The sequence below is a fragment of the Argiope bruennichi genome, chromosome 7, assembly GCF_947563725.1.
Source record: "Argiope bruennichi chromosome 7, qqArgBrue1.1, whole genome shotgun sequence".
Taxonomy (NCBI): Eukaryota; Metazoa; Arthropoda; class Arachnida; order Araneae; family Araneidae; genus Argiope; species Argiope bruennichi.
The window spans coordinates 47,294,383-47,320,228 of record NC_079157.1 but is presented as its reverse complement, the minus strand read 5'-3'; the positions used below and the strand labels follow the sequence as shown (position 1 = coordinate 47,320,228).

The 25,846-nt window shown below is 26.4% G+C and overlaps 1 protein-coding gene across 1 annotated transcript; it reads left to right on the top strand.

Annotated features, from left to right (window-relative positions):
* The first annotated feature begins 70 nt into the window (after positions 1–70).
* Positions 71–25,846, top strand: LOC129975119 (E3 ubiquitin-protein ligase RNF126-like). Its single transcript, XM_056088063.1, has 10 exons — positions 71–344; positions 2,883–2,950; positions 3,496–3,574; positions 10,296–10,498; positions 11,508–11,548; positions 15,093–15,120; positions 18,615–18,687; positions 20,364–20,457; positions 20,913–21,028; positions 25,127–25,846. Exons 1-10 carry the CDS (start codon positions 231–233, stop codon positions 25,325–25,327), a joined length of 1,017 nt encoding a protein of 338 aa, XP_055944038.1. The 5' UTR covers positions 71–230; the 3' UTR covers positions 25,328–25,846.

Sequence of the window (25,846 nt, the reverse complement as noted above, 5' to 3'; positions counted from 1 at the left end):
AGATAATTGTACTCTAATGAAAATAATGTAATATGATTTTCAGTTACACCGTATTATTGATGGCAATATGTCTTTTAACTTTTAAAAACAGAGATAAGAAGTTTTAGATTTAGTTTGTTTTAAGATTGAAAAATTGATCCACAAAATGCCTATTATCTCTAAGGAATCAGAAAATAAAACAAAAACAATTCTCCCCTAGTAGTGAATATCCGTAACAAACGATAGCTCGTATGGATAGCCGTGACGTCGTTCAGCAGGGAAACATGGCAGAGGCAGCTGTTGAAAGCCCTGCTGCAAGATTTTTCTGTCATAAATGCTCATTAGAAATTAGTCCTGTATTACCGGTAAGTTTTAATAACAATGAGTACTTCGTGAATAATTTGGGATATGCAATAAGTTAAAAAATCTTCATGATATGTGTTTGTTTATTGCGTTAAGCCTATTATATTTCGAAAATATAGTGTTCTTTAGGCGGCTTTAAAAAAATTTAGAAATAAGAATATTCTAATTTTTTTAAATTTACAGCTGATTAAGGTTTAACAGTTTGAGGTTTTGTAAATTTTTAAAAATTATAAATTTTAGACTATTATTCTTTTTTTAATTGATCTGTTTTCGAGAAGATACTTCATCGATCAAATTCGTCCTTGTGAAATTGCGTTTTCTAGTGTGAAAAGATAAAAAGTTATGCATAGTAAAAACAAATTTAAAATTTCAAAATACTGTGTGAACTGTAGCCATTTATGTATCGTTTTGTCAGTATCAACAATTCATTTACGTTTAAAACATTTTATAATCACTTTCATTATTCCCTAGATGCATCGTAATCAGTGTATCATTACGTCATTTCTTTTAAAATTTTGATGATCCCCTTAAATGATGGTTAATCAAAGCTATATAAAGTAATCTTTATCACAAAAGATTTATTTAATGTAATTTTAAAGGGCTCAAGTATGTGTTTCATGTATGCTAGTAATAAGTACTTCTAACTGAAAATCATATTTAGACATATAAAGCTTCTGTTTGAAACTCCGAAGTTCTAAAGATTTAAATGTATTTATTTTTTATAATTAAATTATGATGAATTAATTTAGCATTTAATTATCCCTAAATAAGATCCCTAGATATAAACTAAATTGAATCTTTTAAATTTTGCTAAAATTTATAAAAGCTCAAAAATTTGTTCTCTGTATTTTACAGTTTTATGCTTCTTAGTTCTTTACTTCCAATTTTTAATAATTCATGCAAGAAAATCATGTGACACATATTTCTCTGTTTTAAAATTTTAAATTATATGAATTGTCAATGATTATATCCTATCCAAACATGTGTGATTGTTGCATATGAAAGTGAAAGTATCAAAAGTTGGGTATGATTGATTCATGAAAAATGTTATGTTTATCTTTTCAAATTTCATCATAATTTTCTGTTCTATTTGTTATTTTTGACAATTGGCTAGAAAGAAAATGAATAAGAACTTTTAAAATATTTAATTTCCTGTATTTTTCAGTTATGTTCTTAACAGAACCTTGGTAATTATTCTAAGCTTAAAATCTAAAGGATATTGGTGCAGTTTAAACATTGACAACATTTCAATTTGATGACAATCAAGGACTCTTAAGTAAAATTGTTCCATTTCTTACTATTCATATTATATGCAAACTGATTATCTGCAGGATGATGTCATTAATCTATAAAGTTCAAATATAACACCTTGGCTATAAAAGATATTGAACAATTCATATTGTAATCATTTTGTATAAACTTCATAATTATAAGTAATCTTGCATCCATTTCTAACTTTATAGATTGTAAATTTAATATATAGAATTTTTTCACTGTAATTCAAGATAGGAAAAAAAAAAAATATTTATTAATCAATTTGGGAAAATTAAAAAATTAATTAAAACTGAATTCCTTTTTCTTTTGTATATTGCTAGTTATGCTCTAAATATGATATAGTAATGAAGCAAATATATGTTATTCTGAATTTTCTTTTCTCTGAATTTTCTGAAAACATCTTTTTTTTTTTTTTACTTTTTTTTTCTACAAGAAATTATTAGTTTTATTATCCAAATTCATTATAATAATTTTATTATTTCTTACAATAGATTTCTTTTAGAATTTGCTATATGCACAATATTTTTAGATGTGTTATATTGCATTGTCAAGTTTGATTTGCTTTACTTGACTAGAAATACAAATAAAGATCTTGAGATTTTGAATTTGCTTAAATGATTACTTTTGTGTATTAAATATTTTTAAAAAATTACTTTTCAATTAGATTTCTTCACTTAGAAATGGAGATTAGGATGTCAAATTTTGTCTATTCTTATTTTAGAGTAGTTCTTGTAGCTAGTAGAGATCTTTATTCTAACTATGAATTAAATAATTATTAAGTTAGTATAATTAATTATTTTTTATCATATTCAGTATTTTATTATCAATTTTTGGCCTTGTCTGTTATTAGGACTTTTACTCATATTTGCTTCAGTTTCTAATTTCTTTTTTAATTGATTTTTTTTTGGTTTTGAATTGAAATTTTATCAAAATTAATAATTTTAATTGTACTATTTTGACAAGAAGATTTGGAAGTAATCATTAAATGATACCTATTTTCTTATGAGTAACTAAAATAGTTCAAAATAATATCATAATAACAATGGTATAAAGTATGGACATTAATCTTTATTTTTATTATGAATTTGTGTGGATCTTTTTTTATCATTAGTTCATTATAATTGTCTTTATCCTTGTATTGTATAAAACTAATATTTATTTCTGACTTGTGTGATATAATAAGATGAATTATTGATGATGTTTATTGAATGAAATTAAGATGACGTTTATTGAATGAAATTAAGATGTTTATTGAATGATTTTAGGATTACACATGTCCTCGATGTCAAGGTGGATTTATTGAAGAGGTTGCACAACCTTCTTTAGAACCTAGGTACAGTTTATTATCTTTTTTTAACTGTTTACTTCATAAATTGGTATAAGGATTGTTGAGAGTTAAATAAAGAATTAATATATTTGCAACATCAGCCTGTCCAGTGTTTTATTTTATCTCTAATATTGGGAACATGTATCAGAAATAAGTTTCTTTTGGGGAGATTTATAGTAGACAAGAATATGAAAACTATGCAAATGATGGATTTTTGTCCCTTTTACTGTTTTTAAAATGTATTACCTTTTTGTTAAGTATTCCCCCCCCCCCTTAATTCATATGATTTAAATTACACTATATAAAGGTTTGGCTGAAAATAGATATTGATAAATATGCGTTATTGTTATTATCTTTATGTTTGGGGGGGGAAAAATCACTAAATAACATTGTATTTATAAGAGTTACTTTTAGGAAACACCAATGGATTGTTTTTATTGTGGTAAAAATTGTTATTTCTATTAAATTTTGAAACTGCTATATGGAAGAAGATTTTGTGTATGAAATTTCATTGGTATTGTTTAAATTAAAGATTGTTTCCTTTTTTGCAGCGAAGAGTCTGATGATGATATTTATGGTCATGGCTCTGATAATAATGAAGAAGCTGATGCCTTAAATCAAGTTGCCGATGTAAGTTTCTCACACTATTTAAAAGTTTATACTAAGTTATTTAAAACACATTAGTTGATGAATTAATAATCTTGAATTGTTTTTGCTCCAAAAAATTTTATACATTACTTCACCATCCATGTTAGTGCTTTTACTTACTTTTTAAAGCGTTGGCTTGTGCAATTTCTTTTTCTATCATAGAATGTGTTTTTATATTTTAGTGACTTAACTTTCTGTAGATATTAACATCCAAATAATTAAAACAACTTTTAGGTTCCCTCATGTTTTAAAATTTTATTTATTTGAAGTGCAGTTAACTTTATTTAGTGTCTCGATACTAAATTTTCAAGAATAAAATTCTGTTTTTTTTTTATTAATCTATCAAAAATTAATTTTTAAAAAATATTTATATATATGCAGATTTATGAATTGTATAGAAAATGCTAATAAGGCATTACTTGTTAGTATTACATTTTTATGAAATGTTTCAAGAAAATCCCAGTCTTTTTTTTTTTAATTGGAAGTTTTTATTAAAACTGTCTAATCAAGAACTGAAATACATTAAGGAAAAATAACTTTGTCACTCATACTAAAGGTATTTTTAAAAAAAATAAATGTGGTATTGGCTTTAGTTATTTTATCCTTCTATCATTAATAGAGTTTTCAGTTTAATCATATTTACCTGGTCAAGTGTAATTGTTGGTTTGAAATTTTTTTCTGTGATAATTAAAAAATATTCACACTAATTAGAAAATGTTTCTTGTGTTATGGAATTCGTCTATTTCTGTCATAAGAAATTGTTACTTCAATACTCTTCAGAATACTACTAAATACTTTGATGTTATCACTTTTTTTTTTTTACTAATTTTCTAAATTATGATGTAGATTAACAAAACAATAGTATTTTTTAAATACTTTGACATACTAATAAGTATGTCAAAGTATTTAAAAAATCAAATTATAATATAATAAATTCATTAAATCAACGTAAAATAATAAATTCATTTATTATATTAGGTGTTTGAATATATTTTTTAAAAGATGAAAATACACAAATTTGTTCAGTTCTATAACAAATTATTTCCTTAATTAGGTTGATAAATAAAATTTATTGCCAAAAATAACATGCATTTCTGGTCAATAAATTTACCTGCCATGGTGTTGTGTTATATAAACAAATTATACATCTTAGAATTATTTTTTATTAAAAGTTATTTGTAGCCATAAAAAAAAAAAAAAAAAAAAAAAGTGGGGAGAGATTAGAAATGTAAAAATTAGTTTTGTATGTGCAGTAGGTACCAGACTTCTCCATTTCTAATGATAAAAATGATTCTATGTGTGTGTTGATGCTCTCTCTCTTCAGGAGACTTTTTTATCTAGGGCCATCAATACATATTTTGTAAGGTGTAAATCATGTAAGATATATTTATTTTTGAAATTTTAATTCATTTTTATTTAATTAAGAATTTGTTGTCTTTTCCCAATAATTTCCTAAAATATTCCTACACAAAAATAATTTTTACACCATTACAAAAGTCCTAAAAATTTAGTCTAGATTTAACTAACTTTTAGACATTTTTAGGTATGTTTACATTATGGAATATTTTTATCATTGTGAATGAACCCCATATTGCTTTCGTTTCATCAAGTATATTTTGATTTTTTTTTTTTTTTTTTTTTTTTTTCATTGTTGAAAGGCGAAAAAAGTTTCTGTTTAATATGTTTTTTTTTTTTTTTTTCTGTTTTCTATGTATTTTTATAGGACAAATAAAAAAGTAAAATTACTATGCTGTTAAATTTAGAACACAGATAAATCATTTACATTTGAACTTGTATCTATTAGAATCTTGGAATTTATCTCCATTAAAAAAATGCATGCACATAATAAACAATTCATATGTAAGGGAATCAGAATAATGCTTTAATGTCTGACAATTATGGGCATGAAATACATCTAAGCAATTTGAAATTTAATTTAATTAATATCTCCAGGTGAACCGGCTGATTGATCTATATGCAGGGGTGTTTGTGCTCCGGGGAAACCCCGGAATTCAAAAGGAAGTAGGAATAATAATGAATTATTTATTTTGATCTGGGTAATTTTGTTTGCTTTTAAAGCAGAAAACGCAAGGTCAGTGTGTGTGGTGAAAACTTTTCCTTTCTTTCTCCAAAGGCAGTGATAATGCGTGAAAAGGGGGAAAAAACTTCTTTTTTGTTCTTTCCTTATTGCGAGTTATGACTCATTCCCCCGGTTCTCGGACATTCTCTTCTGGATTCTTTTCGGCAAGTAGGCGCGGCAGAAAAAAAAGGGGGAGACTACGTTCGACCAGATGTGCGATAACGTGACTCTGGGTTCAAAGGTCTTATCTCTACTGGCGTGGCGCCAATAAGTAGAGAAGGGGGATTTTTCGCCGTATTAGCTATTTGTCATTGATCGCTTCGCAACTTTTTTTTCTTCGCTGTGTAAAATTTTCGTTTCCTTTATTGATGCACGTGTAAATTTTTCGTTTCGCTTATTGAAATATTTTTTTATTTATGTACGCAAGAGAATTTCATTTAGAAATTTCAGCATATGAAACAGAAATTACCCCTTAAAAATTCATATCTAATTAGTTTTACAGCATTAGATCCAGAGCTAAGAGGTAAAACCAGTACAATATTAGCTTTTGAAAAATTATCATCTTTTATGTCCCATATTTTTAGTGATAATGAAAAGTCAAAAGTAGAAGCTGAAATAAGGTTATACCAGAGTGATATTGATATCACCAAAGAAATGCTCTACACATCTGATGAAAGTGGAAATCAAGTCAAGTGTACAATTGATAAATATTGGTCTAAAGTTTTTAATTTAAAAGATGATTTCACAAATGATTATAAGTATCCTACATTGGCTAAATTGGTCAAAGCCTGCCTTAGCTGCTTCCATGGCCCATTAGTGGAAAGTGCATTCAACTTAATGGATACACTTGTCACTGACTATAGAACCTCTCTTAAGATTGATTCCCTAGATGCAGTGCAGACTATTAAATATGATTTAATGGCTTCTAAAGAAACCTCATGTGAAAAATATGGCTCAAAAAATCCAATGACTGATCCAATTCACAAAGATCTCTTACTGAATATGAACAGAAGTTGGAAAACATATGAAGAGGACTTAAAAACATGTATTTTAGATGAGTCACCTATAAAAGTCTCTGAAAAACCTTCTACATTAGCAGAAAAGCAAACTGCTTCTACCTCTGCATGTGCAGTTCTCGAGGAAATTTCTTCAACTGTAAATGAATAAAATAAAAGTCAACCTTCCTGCAATTATGAAGTTCACAAAAGAAAGACAAGCCCACAAACATCAGAAAATAAAAAAAAAAGCAGCAGAAATTAGATAATTTTTTTTAAAAGAATTAATTCAGGTAATTTAAAAGATTTGCATAAAATGTAGTAGTTTATATGTTTGAAAATTTATGGTTATTAATTTTGCAAAAAAAGTAATTCATTGAACTTTTATAATTAGGTCATTCAATACTTCATAATTGTAATTTTTCATTTCTCCCCCCCCCCTTCTCAAAACTCCAAAATGCCGGTAGTAAGTCCGTAAAAGTTTCCGGGGATTTTTTGGGGTCCCACAAACACCCCTGTATATGCGTAAGTAACTTAATAAGACTAAAAATGAACTATTAACAAAAAGTTATTTTTATACTGATGGTTAAATTTTATAAATGGGTGCAAATACCTTTGTATTTGATCGTTTCCAGTTTAGATTTATTTTTATGTTTTCAATGACTTATAAATTTATTCCAAAAGTTTTGAAACTCTAGTTATATTTGTTCCCTATTTATTTAAAACATATTTTTCATTTTTTTTTTTTTTTTTTTTCATATAAAGATACAAATTGTTGCAATTATATGTATTAAATATCTTGTTAGGTGTATGGAATTTAGAAGGGGGGGCTATTATGGTTATATATTCATTCATAGTATTTTGAAAATAGAATCTGAATTCCCCAGAACACAGAATCTAAAATATCTCTGAGTTGTCTTGGTTTGCAATGATCTTGACTTGACCGGAACTTGAAATGTGCACATTCTTTAGTTTATTATAAGTGTTTGATTCTTGAATATTTTTATTAAAATTTATTAGCGTAATATTAAAAAATAAATTATCTTATTTATGTATTATTCCTTTATGCTGTATAGAATCATTTAAAAACTTTAACACAAATTGAAAGATATTAAGTTTAGAAGTATAAGAACATACATATCATTTGCCTGCTAAATCAGTTCATTTCATAAAAGAGAAAATTGGGAAAAGCAGTAATATTTTGTTTATTAAAATTCAGTTAAAAGTATAAATTCAAATAAATAGTGTAGAATATATTATTAAACTGAAACCTTTATTTAACATATCATAATATAATATATATGGCATACCTTTGTTGTTATTAAAATTTTGACAGGATTGATGTGTTAATCAATTCAACAAGGGGGCCTTCATAAAGTCATAATATTAAATTCAATTTTCTGTTGAATTTTCATTGATGAGGAGTGTCATTATTGTTCATTTTTTATTAAAGATTTTACAATGATATTGATGATCAATGTGTTTAAATGGATAATTCAACAATATGAAATATATTTTCATTGTTACTGTATTTGAAATAGTAACATTTGTTGGCCAGCTTGTTCACCAAGAACACTGAACCTATTTATTTTCTGTTAATCATTTAGATATAATTTAATGTCAAGATATCAGATATTGAAGCTGTACTATTTTTAATTATCTAACATATGTTGTATTCATTGTTTACTTGACTTTTTCTCATGGAAATGGTCTAGTAACTTCATAGCAATATTAAATCCATAGATGTGTTGTTCATCTGTCTTATAAATTTTGTGATATTGTAACATCAATTTGCTTTGTAATCTATGCAGATATTAAGCAGAATCCTTTTTCTTTAGCTCACAACAAAGGGAAAAAAATCAGGCAATTAAATATTTGATAAAACAGTGAAAATGATATGAATTTCAGCCTAGCAATGTAATCAGTTGGAAAATTTAAAAAATGCCAAAATTTCAGAAAAATGTGCATGACTATTAAATTAATGTAATTTAACTTAAAAAACCCGTAAAATTCATTTTTATGCAATAATTTCAGAAGTTGTCATAGAAAATACCCAAAATTCAGCTTAAATTGTAATTAATTTTTTTTAAAAAGTGCTCAAACGTGAACATCTTACTCTCAAAGGTGCCAAATTTGAGCTGTAAGTCAAATGTTCTGCCTGTGGAGCACCAACATGGATGCACAAAATTTCATCTTTATTATTATTAGAGATAATCATGCTTAATAGAATGAATGTACTTTAACCATTTTTTTTTTTTTTTTTTCAGTTTTATTTGTAGGAATAAAAGCTAGTTTACATTTTTCAGACTTGGAACTTACCTGCTTTAGAAATTCTGGATCTTCATTAAAATCATATTTGAATTGTATGATATAAAGTTTGACCTATCTAATTTTATTTAGCGCTCTCTCCATCAATTTACTATTACTCTTGGACTGTAAATGACCAATTTCTTTCACTTGTTCATTGTAATGAGAAAACACATTTTATTATGGCTATTAGGTTCTTGTCAGCATGCACACTGCAGCACATGCTGCGGTGTGCCTTGGTAGAATTGTGTAAAAGTAAGAAGCTCAGTAAATTGTCATACTGCAGTAAATTTCTATAAACATATTTTCAGCGATCAATAAAATTCTTCATTAAGTGATTTTGTTGTTAAGAAAGCACACTATGAATATAAAAATAAAGTAAAAGTATATGAAATGCTTTGAATACTAAAATATAAAAAAAATTTCTAAAACTGAAATTAATGTACTTGACTTGTAAATAGAACTTATTTTCTATAACTGCACTGTAACAATTATTTCTTCTTATTAATTATGATATTCCTTAAATTAAGATTAAAGATTTCTTGATGAAATTTGTTAATATACTCAAATATGCAGCTGCAAATAAGTAATTTTTAAAAGAACTGTTACTTAATTTGCGTAAAATGAAGTTAAATTTTCATCATAATTTTAAGAATGCTAATGCATATATAGTGGCTATTATGTAATTTATAATATAGAAATTACATTATTTTGAAATTTGGGAAAATTTTCTTAGTTTACAAAAAATATATAGTAATAGAAGAGAGATAGCAGCTATTTAGCTAAATTTATTCAAAATGAATATCAATTTCTTTATATGTGCCTTTTTAATTCAGTTTTGAACTTTGACATTACCAAGACAAAAATGTTTGCAGATTTTCATAAAATATAATATCTGTTTCCAAACATCTGTGATGTAATGCTATTCAAAAAATTCAAATAATACAATATAGTTATTGTCAACGTTGTATAGTTATGTTGCAATAAACATTATTTATTCCAATATCTCTGTATTTCTTGTAATGAACTCTTTGGATGCATGATGCTTTATTTCATAATGGTTTTTTCATATCAAACCATACTATCGAATAGATTAATTTTACTTTTTTTTAAAACTCAAAGTTCAAGTTCAAACCTAAAATTTTGTTTCAATTTTTATCCTTTTTTTAATGCCTTCTTTAAATTCAGTGAAAAAAATTCTGTATGTAATGATGGTATTATTTTAGTTTGATTGTTGCTTGTATATTTAAAAAGTGCTTTTGTCTAAAATTCATTTTACATATAAAAAAATTACTTAATTTTCCTCCTTCCCAAATTATAGCTATGGAACATGCTGACTTACATTAGGCGGCCAGATGACCAGCCTGTTAATTTTATGCAAAGTAGTAGTGGTAGTTCATCACAAGATGGCAGGGAAGGTAGGTATATGTCACGGCCGGGACCCTCTAGGCGGAACAGATACATCAGGGTTCAAGGCCGGCGCCCGAATCAAGACCTTGAAAATGCTAGGACTCGAACAGAAGGGTAAGTGATGGTTGTCTTTTGAATTATTAGAAAGTTTATTGTATTAATTTCTTTGAAACTTAAAAAATATATAATGTACATATATTTTGATTTTAGTGAGCTCTATGGTTTCTAATAAATGTGCTTTAAAATTGGTCTTTATTAATTTTATTTAATGGAATATTTTTAAATTTAATTTGGTCTCATTATATATTTAAAATTTGAAAATATATTTTCTGTGTAGCATATTAAAGAAAGCAATAAATTTGCTTTTTATAATAAAATCATTTTTTTAAATGTATTATGTTTCTTTGAGTTTTAGCATTAAAAGTTATGTTTATGTATGCATAGAGAAATGTGCATATTTTGAAAAAAAAAAAAAAAAAAACATAACAGATCTATTAAAATTTATCTTTTTAAACTTGGCCTTATTTGACAATAATCCTGGAAATTGTGTTTAGTTTTTTTTTTTTTCCCCCTTCCTCTTTCTTTCTTTCAAGTTAGATCCACACCAAATTAGCTTTTTTTTTTCTTTGTAATTTTAAGTATATCTGTTTAAATAATAAGGAATTTGTATTTGCATATGAAAAGGCATTTGTTTTTAAAGTGCATATCATACAATTTTTGTGTACATATAACTCACTTATGAATATATTTTAACTTCCTGATGCAGATGATGCTTCAGACCCAAATTTATGAGTGGAATTCAGATTCCAAAATGACAGGACATAATCGTAGGTGATTTCACCTAATAACTTTAGTGGATGTTGCTTATATGTTTGACATTAGAAATTTGGGTATCTCATTCTATTAATTAAGGAAAACATGTCTTTATAGTCCTTAATCTAATATCTCTGTTCTTTTTCTTTATTTCCTTACTTCCCCCTGTTGGTGTATCTGGTATAGTGGTTGCATAAGTTTTTATTCATTTAAATATTAAAATATATTTCTGTGAGAATGAGATATATATATATATACCTTATGTACCTATACCTTATGAACCCATTTTAAAATTATCTTTCATTTCTAGGTTTCTACAACAATTAGTCAATACATTATCAGAAAATACAGGTAATAATATTTAATATACTTAAAAGTTTTTATAGCCATAACATTTTGTAATTAAATGTTTTGAGATTATTCTTGATTTAATATTCCTATAAGATCATTGTTTTGTTTAGTTGAAAACTCTGAAAAATATGGAAATTCTTTTCTTAATTTTTTTCTTTTAGTTGATAATTTTCTTTACTTGTTTCAATTGGAAAATCATTTAAATTATGTGTTCATTGTAAATCATTGTATTTTTTGTCATATTTTGATGTATGGAAAGTCATTTTTTTATCTTTGCATTAAATCTTGCTTAGTGCTTTAAATTTGTACATAAAAATGTCTTTGTATTATATATTTTTACGAAAGGTAATTAATTATTAAATTTTATAAAGTGAATTCACGATGAAATTTATTGATTGGCATATTTTGATAGGCACGCAATTCTTTTTTACACTTATAGTGTTAATTTAAATGCATAAAAAAAAACTGAAATTTTATGCATAACAATCTATTAAAAACTGCAGTTAGTCATGGTAACCTGTATCCATGTGACATAAATTTGATATGAAAATTCCTTTTCTCTATTTTGTTTCTGAGTGATGCTAAAAAGTTGTAATCACAATGTTTCTAACTGTTCAACTCTTTGAAACCTCATATTGACTTCCATTAATAGATGCTAGCCAAAAGACATGAAACATTTTTATTTTATTGAAGAGAATTTAATCTACTTACTGAAAGATGTTTCACTTCTGCTCTATAAACATCATAAAGGCATTTGAATTGTAAATGAAATGAATTGATAGTATTTGTATGGCTTTTTGTGCTATTTGAAACTAGAAGATTGGTTATCTCTAGTTTCATCATAGGAATATATAAAACATTATTTTATTAATTATTTCCTGGTTAATTAATTTTTAAATTCATTAAAATTTTATTAAAGAATGTTCAGATTTTTAAACCTTAATTAATGTAATGTTTCTATAACTACCTATCAAGCCAAATCCTAGTTTTGAATGAGACTAATGCTAGCCACTATGTTGGATCTGAAAGATATTCTTATTCAAATTATGAGATTAGTTCCTTCATTATCATTTTGGGAAAAGGGTGTTATGAAATCTTGCTCTTTGGCTATAATTAGATGCAATGACTAATATTTTCTGCATAATTGTTGTTTAACTTCTTGAGTTTTTGGCACTAATATATATATGTATATATTACTATGTACATACAATTTCATATGTGTGCCATCAATTTTACTTTTTTTTTTTTTTTTTCTAAAAAATATATTTAGCTCTCAAAGGATTATTATGTGGATATTTTATCTTTGACTTCTTAAATGAATGACACAGTCTGTGATATTCATTTTTATTTCAATAAAATACTCTAATAGATGTTCAAAATGTTTCAAAGTTTTAACGCAATTTTTATTTTTTTAATCATTTGTTACAATGACTTCTATCAGTTATGTCATCATGGTGAATCAACTCAACACACTATTATACACAATATACCACATTTTTTCGGACTTTCAGCTCATTTATATTACTCAGTATAAACTTTGCAAAATTTCAAATTCCATCTAAATATTGTTATTCGGTTTTCAATTACAGCTTTGTAAATTTTTAAAATATTTATTCAAAATGTTTTCTTCAATTTTCTGTAAAGTGTACTGATACCATTAAATTTTTGCCAGAGATGGTGGGAATATAACCTGATATGTCTTCTAATTTAAGTTTATTAAGAGGTTTTTAACACTTTCTTTTTTCTTATCCCTTTAAATCACCTAAAAAGTATTTCATCAGTAATTTTAATTTAGTTCAGTGCATGATATCGTTTCATGCATTGAATATTCAATACCTGACCACAGCGACTTTTCAGGGATAATTCTGATTCACTTCTATAGTAATGTTTTCTATGGCCCATTAAAATGATTGTAGTTTTTTAAATTTAAATTTCAAATGGTCTTAGCAAACTGACACAAGGTACTAATTTCATTAAGAAATCCTTTAATCCATTACATTGCCCTTTTTCATGGGCTTAGGCCAAAAAGTTCTGTTCATCTTTTCACTATAATATCCTTCTCACAGAAACAGAAATTCAAAATATTTTTCTTGTATTTATATTGGGTAAAAGATGTGGCTTTGAAAAAATGTTTGCAACAGCAATTTTGCTGTACTCTTAACAATCAGAAACACTACTCACTAAAATGTTAGGTTTTGTTTTCTCATTTGAAATCTAATGCAAAAGGATAAATTGTGGATCAGCTTCAATTTTAGCTCTGTGCTTCATCTATTCTGTATTGTGTATTCATCTAGATTCTGATTCTTTAACACTTTCTTTTCTGTAGTTAAAGAATGCTCCCTTTCGATTGGTAATAAAATTACACTGAACTTGCAGTAGAATAAATCGATGAATTCTTTTAAGGATTTTTTTTTAGATCTCTTGGTTATAACTGTCAACTGAAACCCACTGGTGGAATTAAGTTTTTTCAATTAAATTTTCATGCTTAAATTTTTTGCATAAATTGTATATATATCACAATTTCATCTAGATAATAAACCATATTGCAATCTGTTGTTGATAGAATTCAGAATATTGTTGCCCAGATATTGCTTGTAATTATTTTTAAGTTGCCATTTCTTAATGTAATCAGAGTAGCATTTCCTGTCATCAGCTTGATAGTTTTGAAGAATTGTACACATGCAGAGAGTGCCTTTTTGCAAATAGAAAAAATACGATGGTTTGGTCTTAACTTGGCAAATTTCAAGTAACCTCTTTTTATGTTGTGAAACTTGCTTTTGAAATGTTTTGGAACCTCTTCAAATTTATTCAAAAATAAATTTCTGAAATTTTTGATTTATATGTTACTATTACTCAATGTCTTTTAATTAAACTCTCAACTTTGTTCTGCTAACTTCATTGCTTTCATTATATGAAAGTACATTTCCGTCAGTTGATGATGATCTGACTATAATTATCTCATAATGCAGTTTTTTCATACTACATACACTTTCTCATAATATAGTTTCATAATATGACTCATAAATGTGATTAATCTATTATAATTATTTACAAAATAAATATGGCATTTTGTATGTTCCCTTAGTGAACATACACAATGCTTAGATTTTCTACCATCCTTAATATTTTGTTCCAAAACTGATAATTCATATTTATTTTCTAAAGACCATGCATGTAAAATATCAAAGATTCACTTTCTTGTCATAAAGTGTGGTTTTTCTATTTAGAAGTCTCATTTCTATGAACATCAAATAATCTTGTGATGGACTCAAATTACTTTAACTCTTGTTCTGTTCTTATTTGCATGTATTATTTACAGTTGTAATTATATGTATCTGCCACTTTTATATATATATATATATATATATATATATATATATTTAATAGGATTTGTAAGCACAAGTCCTCCCAGCCACTCTTACTCATGTAATTGTAGTTTTTAAAACAATTGCATGGAAAATGACAGTTCAAGATATATTCATAAATTGAAAATATAATCTTCTTTGAACAGATTTTTTTTCATATTTACATAACTTTTTTGCAGGAATGGTTGCTAATGCCAGTTTCCCTGTGTGAGTATTTCTTTACTAATTTATTACTTTGAAGTAAATCATAATTCTTTTTTTTTCTGTGAATTTTTTTGTTTACACATTTTTAGCATTTAAAATGTTTCATTGAATTTTGAATTATTATAAAATTTATGGAGCTTTAAAGTGAAAATTAATATTTTGTTCATTGATATAATTTGAATCCCTTTTTATTGTTATTTATATATATATATATATATATATATATATATATATATATATATATATATATATATATATTGTAGTTCTTTTTTTATGAATTATATAGAGGGTGTGTCAAAAATATGTATACACACTTTGAATTGTCATAGAAAATTTGTTCCATTCTACAAGGTTCACTTGTTGAAAATGGAAAGTTTAAAATCCAATTTGAAACATGAATGCACTTTCTGATACAAATGTGATTACTGTTCAAAATGGGGGCTTCAGCATCAATAAATTGCTGATTAGAAGTCACACGGATTCTGTACATTGTACCAATGTATCCAATAGGATTTCTGTGTACACTGCTCAAATCTCATGCCAAAGTGTGTCTAGGATACGTGATTTACATAGCAACATTCTCAAACTTCCAGTACCACTTAATTACTTGCTTTTGCGCTTCAAAGCTCAAACGTACTTACATCATCTTGCAACAACTTCCTTACTACTAACTTGGTTGAGTAGCTAGAGCCGCTATTCTGCTACCTCCTGTTGAAGAAAGATAACATTATTTTCTGCCTGAAATTGAACCTTGTAGCGGGAAATACAGTTTCTGCGACGATGTACACTTTTTTGACGTACCCTGTATTATCTGTGATGTTTCATTTTTCTTTTACATGTATCTAGTAATCTATTTACTAAAATTTTGGAGCAGTTTATATTTTATTTTTGTTATATGAATGATTCAATAAAATTCTTAAGAATTTTAGCCTTTAACTGGGGAGGTGCAGTCCATTTCTTTCTCTTCTGAATGTAATTTTCTTGACATTCAAATTAAATTTTCTAAGGAAAGAATCAGTATGAAAATCGGTTACTATATTCTGCAGATATTTTTTTTTGATATATAAATATGTTTTAGAAATTTTTTGAAGTATGTTATTATTGCATTTGAACATACATTTTCCTCTCAAATTGCATGTTACGACAAATAATATTCTTGAAAAACATATTACTTTTTACATCTGAAATCATATTTATTTTCCCAGTATACAAATGTGCATAGGAAACAACAAAAAGAAAATTCAACAATTATTTGGGGGGGGGATTATCTGTTAGTAAAATTGACCCTTTTTTTATCATCTTTATTTCTGTGCAGAAACTTGTAAATATTCATAGTACAGTTTTCGAGGGCATTTAAAACTTACATGTTAAATACTTGTATAAAAATCGGCCTTTAAATTCTCTAAATATTTCTCATGGTATATTAATATATTTTAGAAATTTTTCAGAATGCTTTATCATTAGAAATATTTATTATATTTGAACGTACATATCAGAATCAGTCAAAATGGAAACTTTCATTGAAAAAATCTTCTGTACAATTATCCTCATTACTAAAATCACTTTCTGCTTCATTTAAAAGTCTCTCTGCTGTATAATACTAGAACTTTAAAAGGGAGGTGTGGTGTAAAAGATATCACACAAAGAAATAGCTGAAATTTTTAAAAAAGCATAAGCTTATACCAAATGAAAGAGGGCACGTGTAGTGAAGGTCATGAAACAAGAAGCTATAGGTTCAATCCATTTGATTGAGCTAAAAATTGAATGGGGGTGACCGAAAGTCCATCCTTATCGGTCTGAAAAACCACACCTCTCCAGTTAAGGGTTAATAAAAGCACGATAATTAATCACATTCACATGTTTGATGTTGCATTTGTAAGTACGCTTATTAGGACTTGTTTTTTTATTACCTCTGTTCTCATGCTTTTATACAGTTCTAAGTTAATTTCTATATAATTTGTATCTCAAATTAAATACTAAATTTTAAAAATTGAATGTATAATTTAACTTATTAGTATACAGGTTTCTGTAAATTTTAAATTATCAAAATTATAATGATTTAAATAAAATAACAATCCAAAATTAAGAAAAAAAATTAATCAAAAATAAAATTTTGATTTTTTTTTTTTTTTTTTGACTTTACTTTAGAAATAAATGAAAGGAAATGGGACAAAAGTTTCACTACGACATCAGTTTTACTTCAGACTAATGGGTAATATTTTCCAGATTAAACTTGTTTAAAAGTTTGAGGATACATATTGGGCTTTTAGAGAAACCAAAGAGCGAAAAATGGAATACGGTTTGATTTAGCCATGGAAGTTAAATGCTAATTGTTCTCAAATAAGAATGTTAAGAATTAACGAGTTAAAGAATCAAGATTTTATTCAGTTCATAATTGGCTGAAACAAGAATATATTTTTGTATGTGTGCAGATTTTGCAATATTTTTTCTGTAAATTTATTAGAAAAAAACTTTTGTGTAAATAAGTGATTTATACCTCCAATATTTCAAAAAGATCTCAATTATGTCATTTGCTTCACTTCCATTTGTTGTGATACTTCCCATCACTTTTTGATTGACTTTCTTATATTAATAATAATAATGCATTTAATTAATGTTTTAATGCAAATGATTAAATATGGAGAGAGCTGTGAGTTAAAGGTATGTAATTTAAATTGCTCAATGATTATTAATGGTTGATTAACTATTAAACAGAAGTAAATATAAAAATGTCTTCATCTTTGAAATGCCAGTGTTATTTGTCTAATAGTTATGAATATGGGACTGTAATATAATTTGGGTTATAAATATGGATACTGTTGTGTAACAAAAAAAAAATAGATTCCATATTAAAAAAATAAATTAGGTGGAAATTCTATATCTTGATGATGGATTATAGTGTACTGATTTTGGAATCTATTTGTAGGGATTATTCAGTATTATTCTGTCTCTACTGTGTTTTGATCCCCCCCCCCCCACCACCACACACACATACAACTCTAGCTCTTATTTTTGGTTTTTCAATTTAGAAATATAACAAATGCACATTTCCTTTTCCTGTAAATTTTTAATTTATGACCCTCTTCCCCACTTAAATTAATTTTTAATCATGGGCTCAACTTATACTATGAAATAAATCTTAATTTGAAGATTGAAGATTTTTTTTTTCATTTCAACTTTATTACATTAATTGAATTCACTTTATTTTTTTTTATTAATTTCAAGAATTTTAAATTTTACTATTGAAGAATTGGAAATGATTTCATTGATCAGTTACTTAATCTAATATAGATGTGATTAACTATTTATATAGGAATGTTTCACATTAGATATGCAATTGCCTATGCATTTTAATGTTAACTATTTAAATATTCAGTTGTCTTTTCGTCTGTTTAATATATTACAGTTTATTAAATTATGCATATTTTTTGAGAGTTTCACATATATAATATTTTTAAATTTTGTCAAAATAATTTAAAATTATTATTTTTGTTTAGATTCCTGAATCTTCATAGTAATCCAGGTGATTATGCATGGGGTCGAGGGGGATGGAATGCTATTATTACACAAGTATGTATGAAATTCATAGACGAGTTGTTAAATGTGTATTTATGTTATGTTATTTGTTAAATATTTATTATTATATTATGTTTGTTATGTTCTTCTTATTATTATTATGTTATTTGTTAAATGTGCAGCCTTATTCCAAGTTACAATTCAAAAACATTTAAATCTGATTTTTTTTTAAAAAATAAAAATGTTACATTGTAAACTAAGCAATTTAAAATTGATTATAATTGTTAATACTAAATTCTTAAAATGTGTTTTTGTTTATTTTCTTAAATTTTGAAAGTATTTACTCGTTTGGAAAACCTTAATGAATATATAAAGTATGCATAAAAAGATCCATTTATAAAGGATGAATAATGCTGTTAGAACCAAAATTGTTCTAACAGAAACTACTTTATCATATGCTGGAGCAAAATTTGGTGGACAATTAATTTGTATTAAATTTATTACTATACTGTATACATTCTATTGAGAAAAATTCACTATAATTAAAATTAAAATCCAATCCATGAATGGGTAGTGATCTTTAAATATTTGTCTATGATTAATGACCCAATATAATCTTTATTTAAAACAAAAATGAATGTGTTGTTCTACAGGCCATACTGTTTGACCTGCAACTAAGGAATTTGGCATTTATATACTTTAGAGGGTGGAAATGTGGAGTGATTTTTTTAAAGTTTAATTAGAATTTTGATTAAAAATGTAGCAAAATATTGCATTTTTCTAAATCTTCTGAAGACATTATTGCACAGAAAAAAATTCTTTTAGTACTATGAATTTATAGTTGTGTAAATTGTTGGCCATTTTTTAAAATCTAATTTCCAATAATAGATTACATTGTTGTCCTGAAATTCAAACCATTTTCATTGTTTCATTGAAACTTTAGTTGCATAATTTTCTTGCATTGTTGAAAACTAAAGAAGAATTATCTGTATAAATTAAAATAATTTACGTAATTAACCAGCTAATCACCTGAGGCGGCTAGTTTAATAGTATAAAGAATCTGTGTAGTCTCTGAGAAATGTATCTGAATTCAAGTGAAATACATTTGGATAAAGGAAACTTTTAATTAAGTTTTTAATTTTTAACTTACATACATTTTCAATATTTTGTGCAGTTTGATTATTTCTAAGCATTTTTTTTTTTTTTTTTGAAATGTCTGATGGCTTGCCGACCATAACCATTTGCTTGAAAATATATATATTTATTTTTGTCTCTTGCATATCAGTAGATGCTATTAGCTTTTCCCATATTATTATAATGGCTTACGGTAAAAGATAATTATGATGAAATCCAGGTGAATATTTTGCGTTGAAGAAAATGAATAGGTTGTCATTCTTCATAAACAGTAACTCAAAACTTCATAATTATTAATTCCAGTTTTAACATCAATATATCAAATGCCTTGAAAATTGAATATAACTGATATTTCACTAGATATATTTCCATGAATTGAGAGGTATTTCTGTATTGTTTCATCATTGTTGTTGCTTTTTTAATCTCTAAACTTTATTTATTTTTGCTTAATTTTTTTAAAAATTTAAGAAGCAGATCTTTGAATGATCATCTGTCTATTTATATACTTAAGCATAACAATGCAAGATGTAGTTTAGGATGTATGTTTTTAGTATAACTGAGTTGAAAATTTCATAATGAACTCTTTTATGTTTTAGTTAATTAATCAATTAGATGGTACGGGGCCTCCTCCATTACCTAAAGAAAAAATAGATGAGATTCCTACTGTGAATATATGTCAAGATCAAGTTGGTGAGCTTTGTTTTTCTTTCTTTTTTCTTTTTTTTTTTCTTTTTTTTTTTTTTTTTAATTGACAATTTGATTTCAATTATTGACATCTTATTTTTTAAAAGCAATTTAAACACATCAACAAATGCCCAATGATTTTGAAAATTAATTTATGTTGATTATTTTCTACTCCATATATTTTGCTCTCTTATTGGTATTATTTAAGCATATTGAATGTGCTTTTTTTTTTAAACTATTTTTATGGAAATGTATTATTTTGTCTTAGAAAATAATTTTGCATAAAAAATTTAAGACTTATTTTCTTTATTATTTGAACAATAAATTTCTTTTCCAAACTTTTGTATGTATGAAGTTGCATTTTATTTCTTTCATTGTTGTTATAAATCATAAACATTTTAAGCATTTAGATTTTGACTTCTAGTTTATAAACTACTAATCTATAATTATGGTTTTATCAGATAAAAACCTTCAGTGTACTGTTTGTATGGAAGACTTTGAGGCAGGTGAACCGGTCCGAAGATTAGCTTGCGATCATCATTTCCATAATAATTGCATAATTCCTTGGTTAGAATTGGTAAGTTTCTTATTTCTTGTAATTAATTCTCTAACACTTTTTGTATTTAAGAAATGAAAGAAAATTTTATTCATTATATCTTTGGATGCGGTGGCATTTTTTTCACCTCACTAATGATTGTTTTTTTTTCTACTATTAAATATTTTTATTTTATTAAACTTACTATTGAATATTTATCATGAAGAAGGACTTATTTTTTTATTGTAAAATATTGATTGTATTCCATATATATTAAAATTTCACTATACAAAATATTTAGTGTAATAATTTTTGATCATTTAATTTAATGATGTTCATTAGAGCTACTTGAACCTCTACTACATTTCTGAATATAAATCCATATGACGTGCTTGTAGCTATTTTTTTTAAATTTAAAAACATTTTATTGATTTAAGATGATTGAGTTTGATGATCAGATTGAGATATTCAAATGCAGCAAATAATGTCATTGTATCTAGAAAACTGCAATTCTAGTTAAAATTTCATTCTTCTGGCATTTTTTCTGGATTTTGTTAGTTTTAATAAAATAAAAAAAAAATTAATTCCCATTTATTGATAGTTCTTCCTACATTTGCAGTCTGCTAAGATCTATAATAGTAATTTTTAGTAAAATTAAAATATATTAAAAATCTTTCCTTCAAAATATCCTTGAAAGTCAAAATTTTTAGTTGTCTTGTTTCAATGTTTTTAAATTAGCCCATTGCCACTACCAGAAGATGATTTTTTCTTGTCACATATAAAGAAATATTTGGGTGAGGGAGGGCAAGTAGAAAGGGGATTTGGTATAATAATTCACTTATGTCATGTTCTTGGGAACACTTTTCAAACTCTGTTCTGTTTCAGTCTCAAATGCTTTGTTAAAATCATGTTCATAGATGATTAGCAATTGAAAAGTACATGAAACTATACATACTTGGCGTTTTCTTCTTTAAATCAGGACAGACAATTCTTCTATTCTGTAGTCTTCATAACACATTTTGAATTGTTTGGTCCACTTGAAAAGAATAGTCTTCAGTATGTTTTATTCATGAAAAGCTATGAATATTTCATAAATATCTGGACAGTTTCTGCCAGATTTCACAAATATATATTTATAATATTTATGTTTAGCTTTTGTTGCTTCTTTTCATCAATTTCCAGCTAAAAGAGGTAATGGAAAGGAGGTAAAATCCTGCTGTGTAATCATTTTGATGGTATGACGAAACATCACAATGAAGACTAGCTTCTCTTTGGATCTAATTCTGCAGTGTACATGATACTACTAACAATTCTACTGATTTTGCACATATGTTTATTTGATATGCTTATTTTGCAGTATTGTTAGTATTTTACAGTATTACTTATTTTTGAATCATCAAAAATATTTATATATTATATGGAGCTTATTAAGTGCTATGCATTTCTTTTTTCCGACCTGGAAATTCAAAACTCCCTAGATTAAAGTATCTGTTGAATATTGTTGTATTCTCTGTTGGTATGATTGGTTTTTAAAATAGGCATTAGCTTTGGTATAGACTGGTGGTCATCTTATTGTGATATAATGCTTGGCTTTATGCTTAAATGTAGATGTTGACAAATTAATGTTTATTTAAATCAGGATACTGTTGTTACAAATAAGTATATCTAGAATTTTTATCTAAAGTGCTAATAACTTTATCAAAAAACACTGTCATCACATTACTTTGAACTTAAAGTTTAGTTATCCTGTTAATTAATTTATTATGAATGTTAACTAAAAGTTTAAATTTATTTAGAAAATCAGCTCCTTATCAACTTGGCTAATATAAATAGAAACTGAAATTCTCTTAGTCATATATTTAGGGTTAACATTTTAATTTCATAACAAGAAATTCCTATTCCATTTGCTGCATATAACTTAAATTCATCCATTATTGTATTAGAATGAGTGTAGAGATGAGGTTGATATCAGTACCTGAATCAACTAATATCACAGTGTTATGTTTTTGTGTTAACAAATAAACAAAACTTGCTGCTTTCTTTAATATCAGCGATAACAATAGCTGCTAATCCTGTTGCACCGTGGAATTTTCTGACTTATTCTGTCAAGCATTTCTTATGTCAATAATGATTGCCAAATTTGAAATAAAAAAAAAACACCTGTTGGATTAAATCTTTTATTTGAACAGCTATGGCTTCTAGATGTTTTTCAATGTTGATAGCTAAATCTTGATCTGGCATGATTCTGTATTTGCAATTAATCAATTTTCTTTTGTTTCCACTATTCTTGCAAATAAAGCATTATTAGATTTAATATTTGGTAAAACAGTATGAAGTTCTTTTTTATTATTATTATTTCATGCTGTGAATTTTGTTAGCCATCTAGCTAATTTGTCTAACTCTTCTTCACCCACAGAAAGAATATTTTATTTTTTAATAACTTTTGCAATTTTGTTCAGCCATAAAGATTTTAGCACTTTTTCCGAGAAATCAACTGCTGGAATTCTCATTTTCTGCAAAAACTGATTTGACTTGCCATTCCTAATTCTAAATCTGTCACTAGATGCAGAATTCATTTGTTTTCACACTCTTTAAAAATATTTTAAACTTATTCTTTTGCTATAGAATATTTGTTAGACTAAGTGGCTTTAATAATGTCCCAAATATTTTCATCATACTTTGGTTCAATTTGGGATATCAAATAATTGAGTCTAGTTTTTTCAGAGATTGTTTTATTTATTTTAAACTGGTCTTCTACCTGATGAAACGAAATATCCATTTTTTCTCACCAAAATGGTGGAATCTGAATGCTTTCTTTATTTGCTTCGGCTCCTAAGATGGTAGTATTTCTGCTATCCATAATCATTTAAAATAATTAAGTCAAAATGTCCACAGATCATCAGTTATTGGCTTCTGGATTTGGCAACGTAATTAGATGCAGGTATAAATTACAAACTTTAAAGCTGTTTTACTATGATAATAATAAAATTGCAAAATCAATTACGAAATATTTATTTTTCAACTTCCAGTCAATAATTACTCTATTTTTTTTAAATCTCTCAAATAAACAAAAAGCTATTGTCAATCATAAAATAAAAAATATATAAATAATTAATAAGAAAAACTTTTTAAAGTAGCAAAACACATCTATTATAATATTTGTGAGTTACTTTTAAATTATTTATATTTTATGCCATTACAGTGCCTCCATAATTGAGAATGAATGCTTTGTATCATAGAATCAAGTGCAAGAGGCACTGTGAATTTGAAAATAAAAGTATACACTCCCGAGTATTCAGTTCGTGATTATCTAGTTTCCATACAATCTAATCTTTTTTTTTATTATTATTATTATTATTTTTTATCTTAATTAAATGAGGAAGGCAAGGCGTCTATTGAGTCATCTATTAAGGACTTTTTTAAAACCTAAGATCTGTAAATTGACTCTTATCTTTGAGTCTACCTTTTCATATCTGTGTAATCATTTATTGGTGTGAAATAAAATTTGTTTGAGCCAATTTTCTTAAGAATTAGGCCTACAATTTATGTTAATGTTTCATTTATGTTTTTTGCATTTAAATTGGGCATTACAGAATTTTTTAAAATGTGAACAGTTTATACACTTTAATTTACTTTTTCTCTAATAAATTCTTGAAACATGCAGTGCAATATATAAACATATAAATGAAAGGTATAGAGGCTTCTATTTTAACTCAACACTTCACCAGCTACTGCTACTATGATTCACTGGCTGTGGTTGTATTCATATTGAGATAACTGGAAGACTTAGTACTCAATAAGAAAGAAAATACATATTATAACAGTCAGTTTTGGTATAAAAACTTTGTCTGTTGGTATTGGTGTGCAAAGAAATGAATTCATAGAACTCCAGCTTTTTAGTATTCGGCCAGTCCTTCCGTCACATTAGGCCCGATACTCAGGAGTGTACTGCATGTTATTTCAAAATTTAATTGCTGAATTTTGTAATAAAATGTATTCATTTTCTATGACATGGTTATGTGAGTATAAAGAAATGTGCAATATAAAATTCTCATGTTAAATGTACTTCCAAAAAAAAAAAATTGCATCAATTTCTGTACAGATTTAAACAAATATTTTAAATGGTTTTTTCTCTTGTAGCATGGTACATGTCCTATTTGTCGGAAACTGCTTAATGATCACTCCAGTCAAGATAATGTATTTTCCAGTTCAAGCATGCCTGGTCCTGGTACATCCCAACAGAATTCAGATATGACCGAACCAGACAGCACGTCCAGAAGGAATGACGCTTACAATCCTCATGTTCCGTCAGTATATGACTTTACAGAGGAATATGATTAGCTCTGAGGAGCTAATGTTCCTTGTATATATATACTGTAGAGACTTCGCTATAGACTATTTCAAGGATTTTGTCTTTTTGTTTCCCTGTGCCTTCATAGGCAAAAGTGTTAAATTATGAACTTTTCACAGTGATCGCTCACATTCATTTTGGAGGAAAAGAACTGTTTAAATCAGTGCATCCACTCAATCATATGAATTCTTACAATAATATACATAGACATATGCAATTTGTTCCAAGTGCTTGCTGTAGAGAGAATTAACTTGTTAAAAATATATTTTGCCAAATTTTTGTTTCTTCATTCTTAAAATTTTTAGAACACCAGAGGATTTTTAATTCTTACAATTAGTGCCTTGATGTATTCATTTAAGAAAGATGGGGGAAGGGTTTATTGAAATTTTGGGAGGAGAAAGAATGGAAATGATGTCCTAATCTCTTGATTGGTTCATTGCTACACATTTGCTACATTATAAATTATCTTGTATTATAATGTCAACAAAATAAAGTACATTACTTCTTTA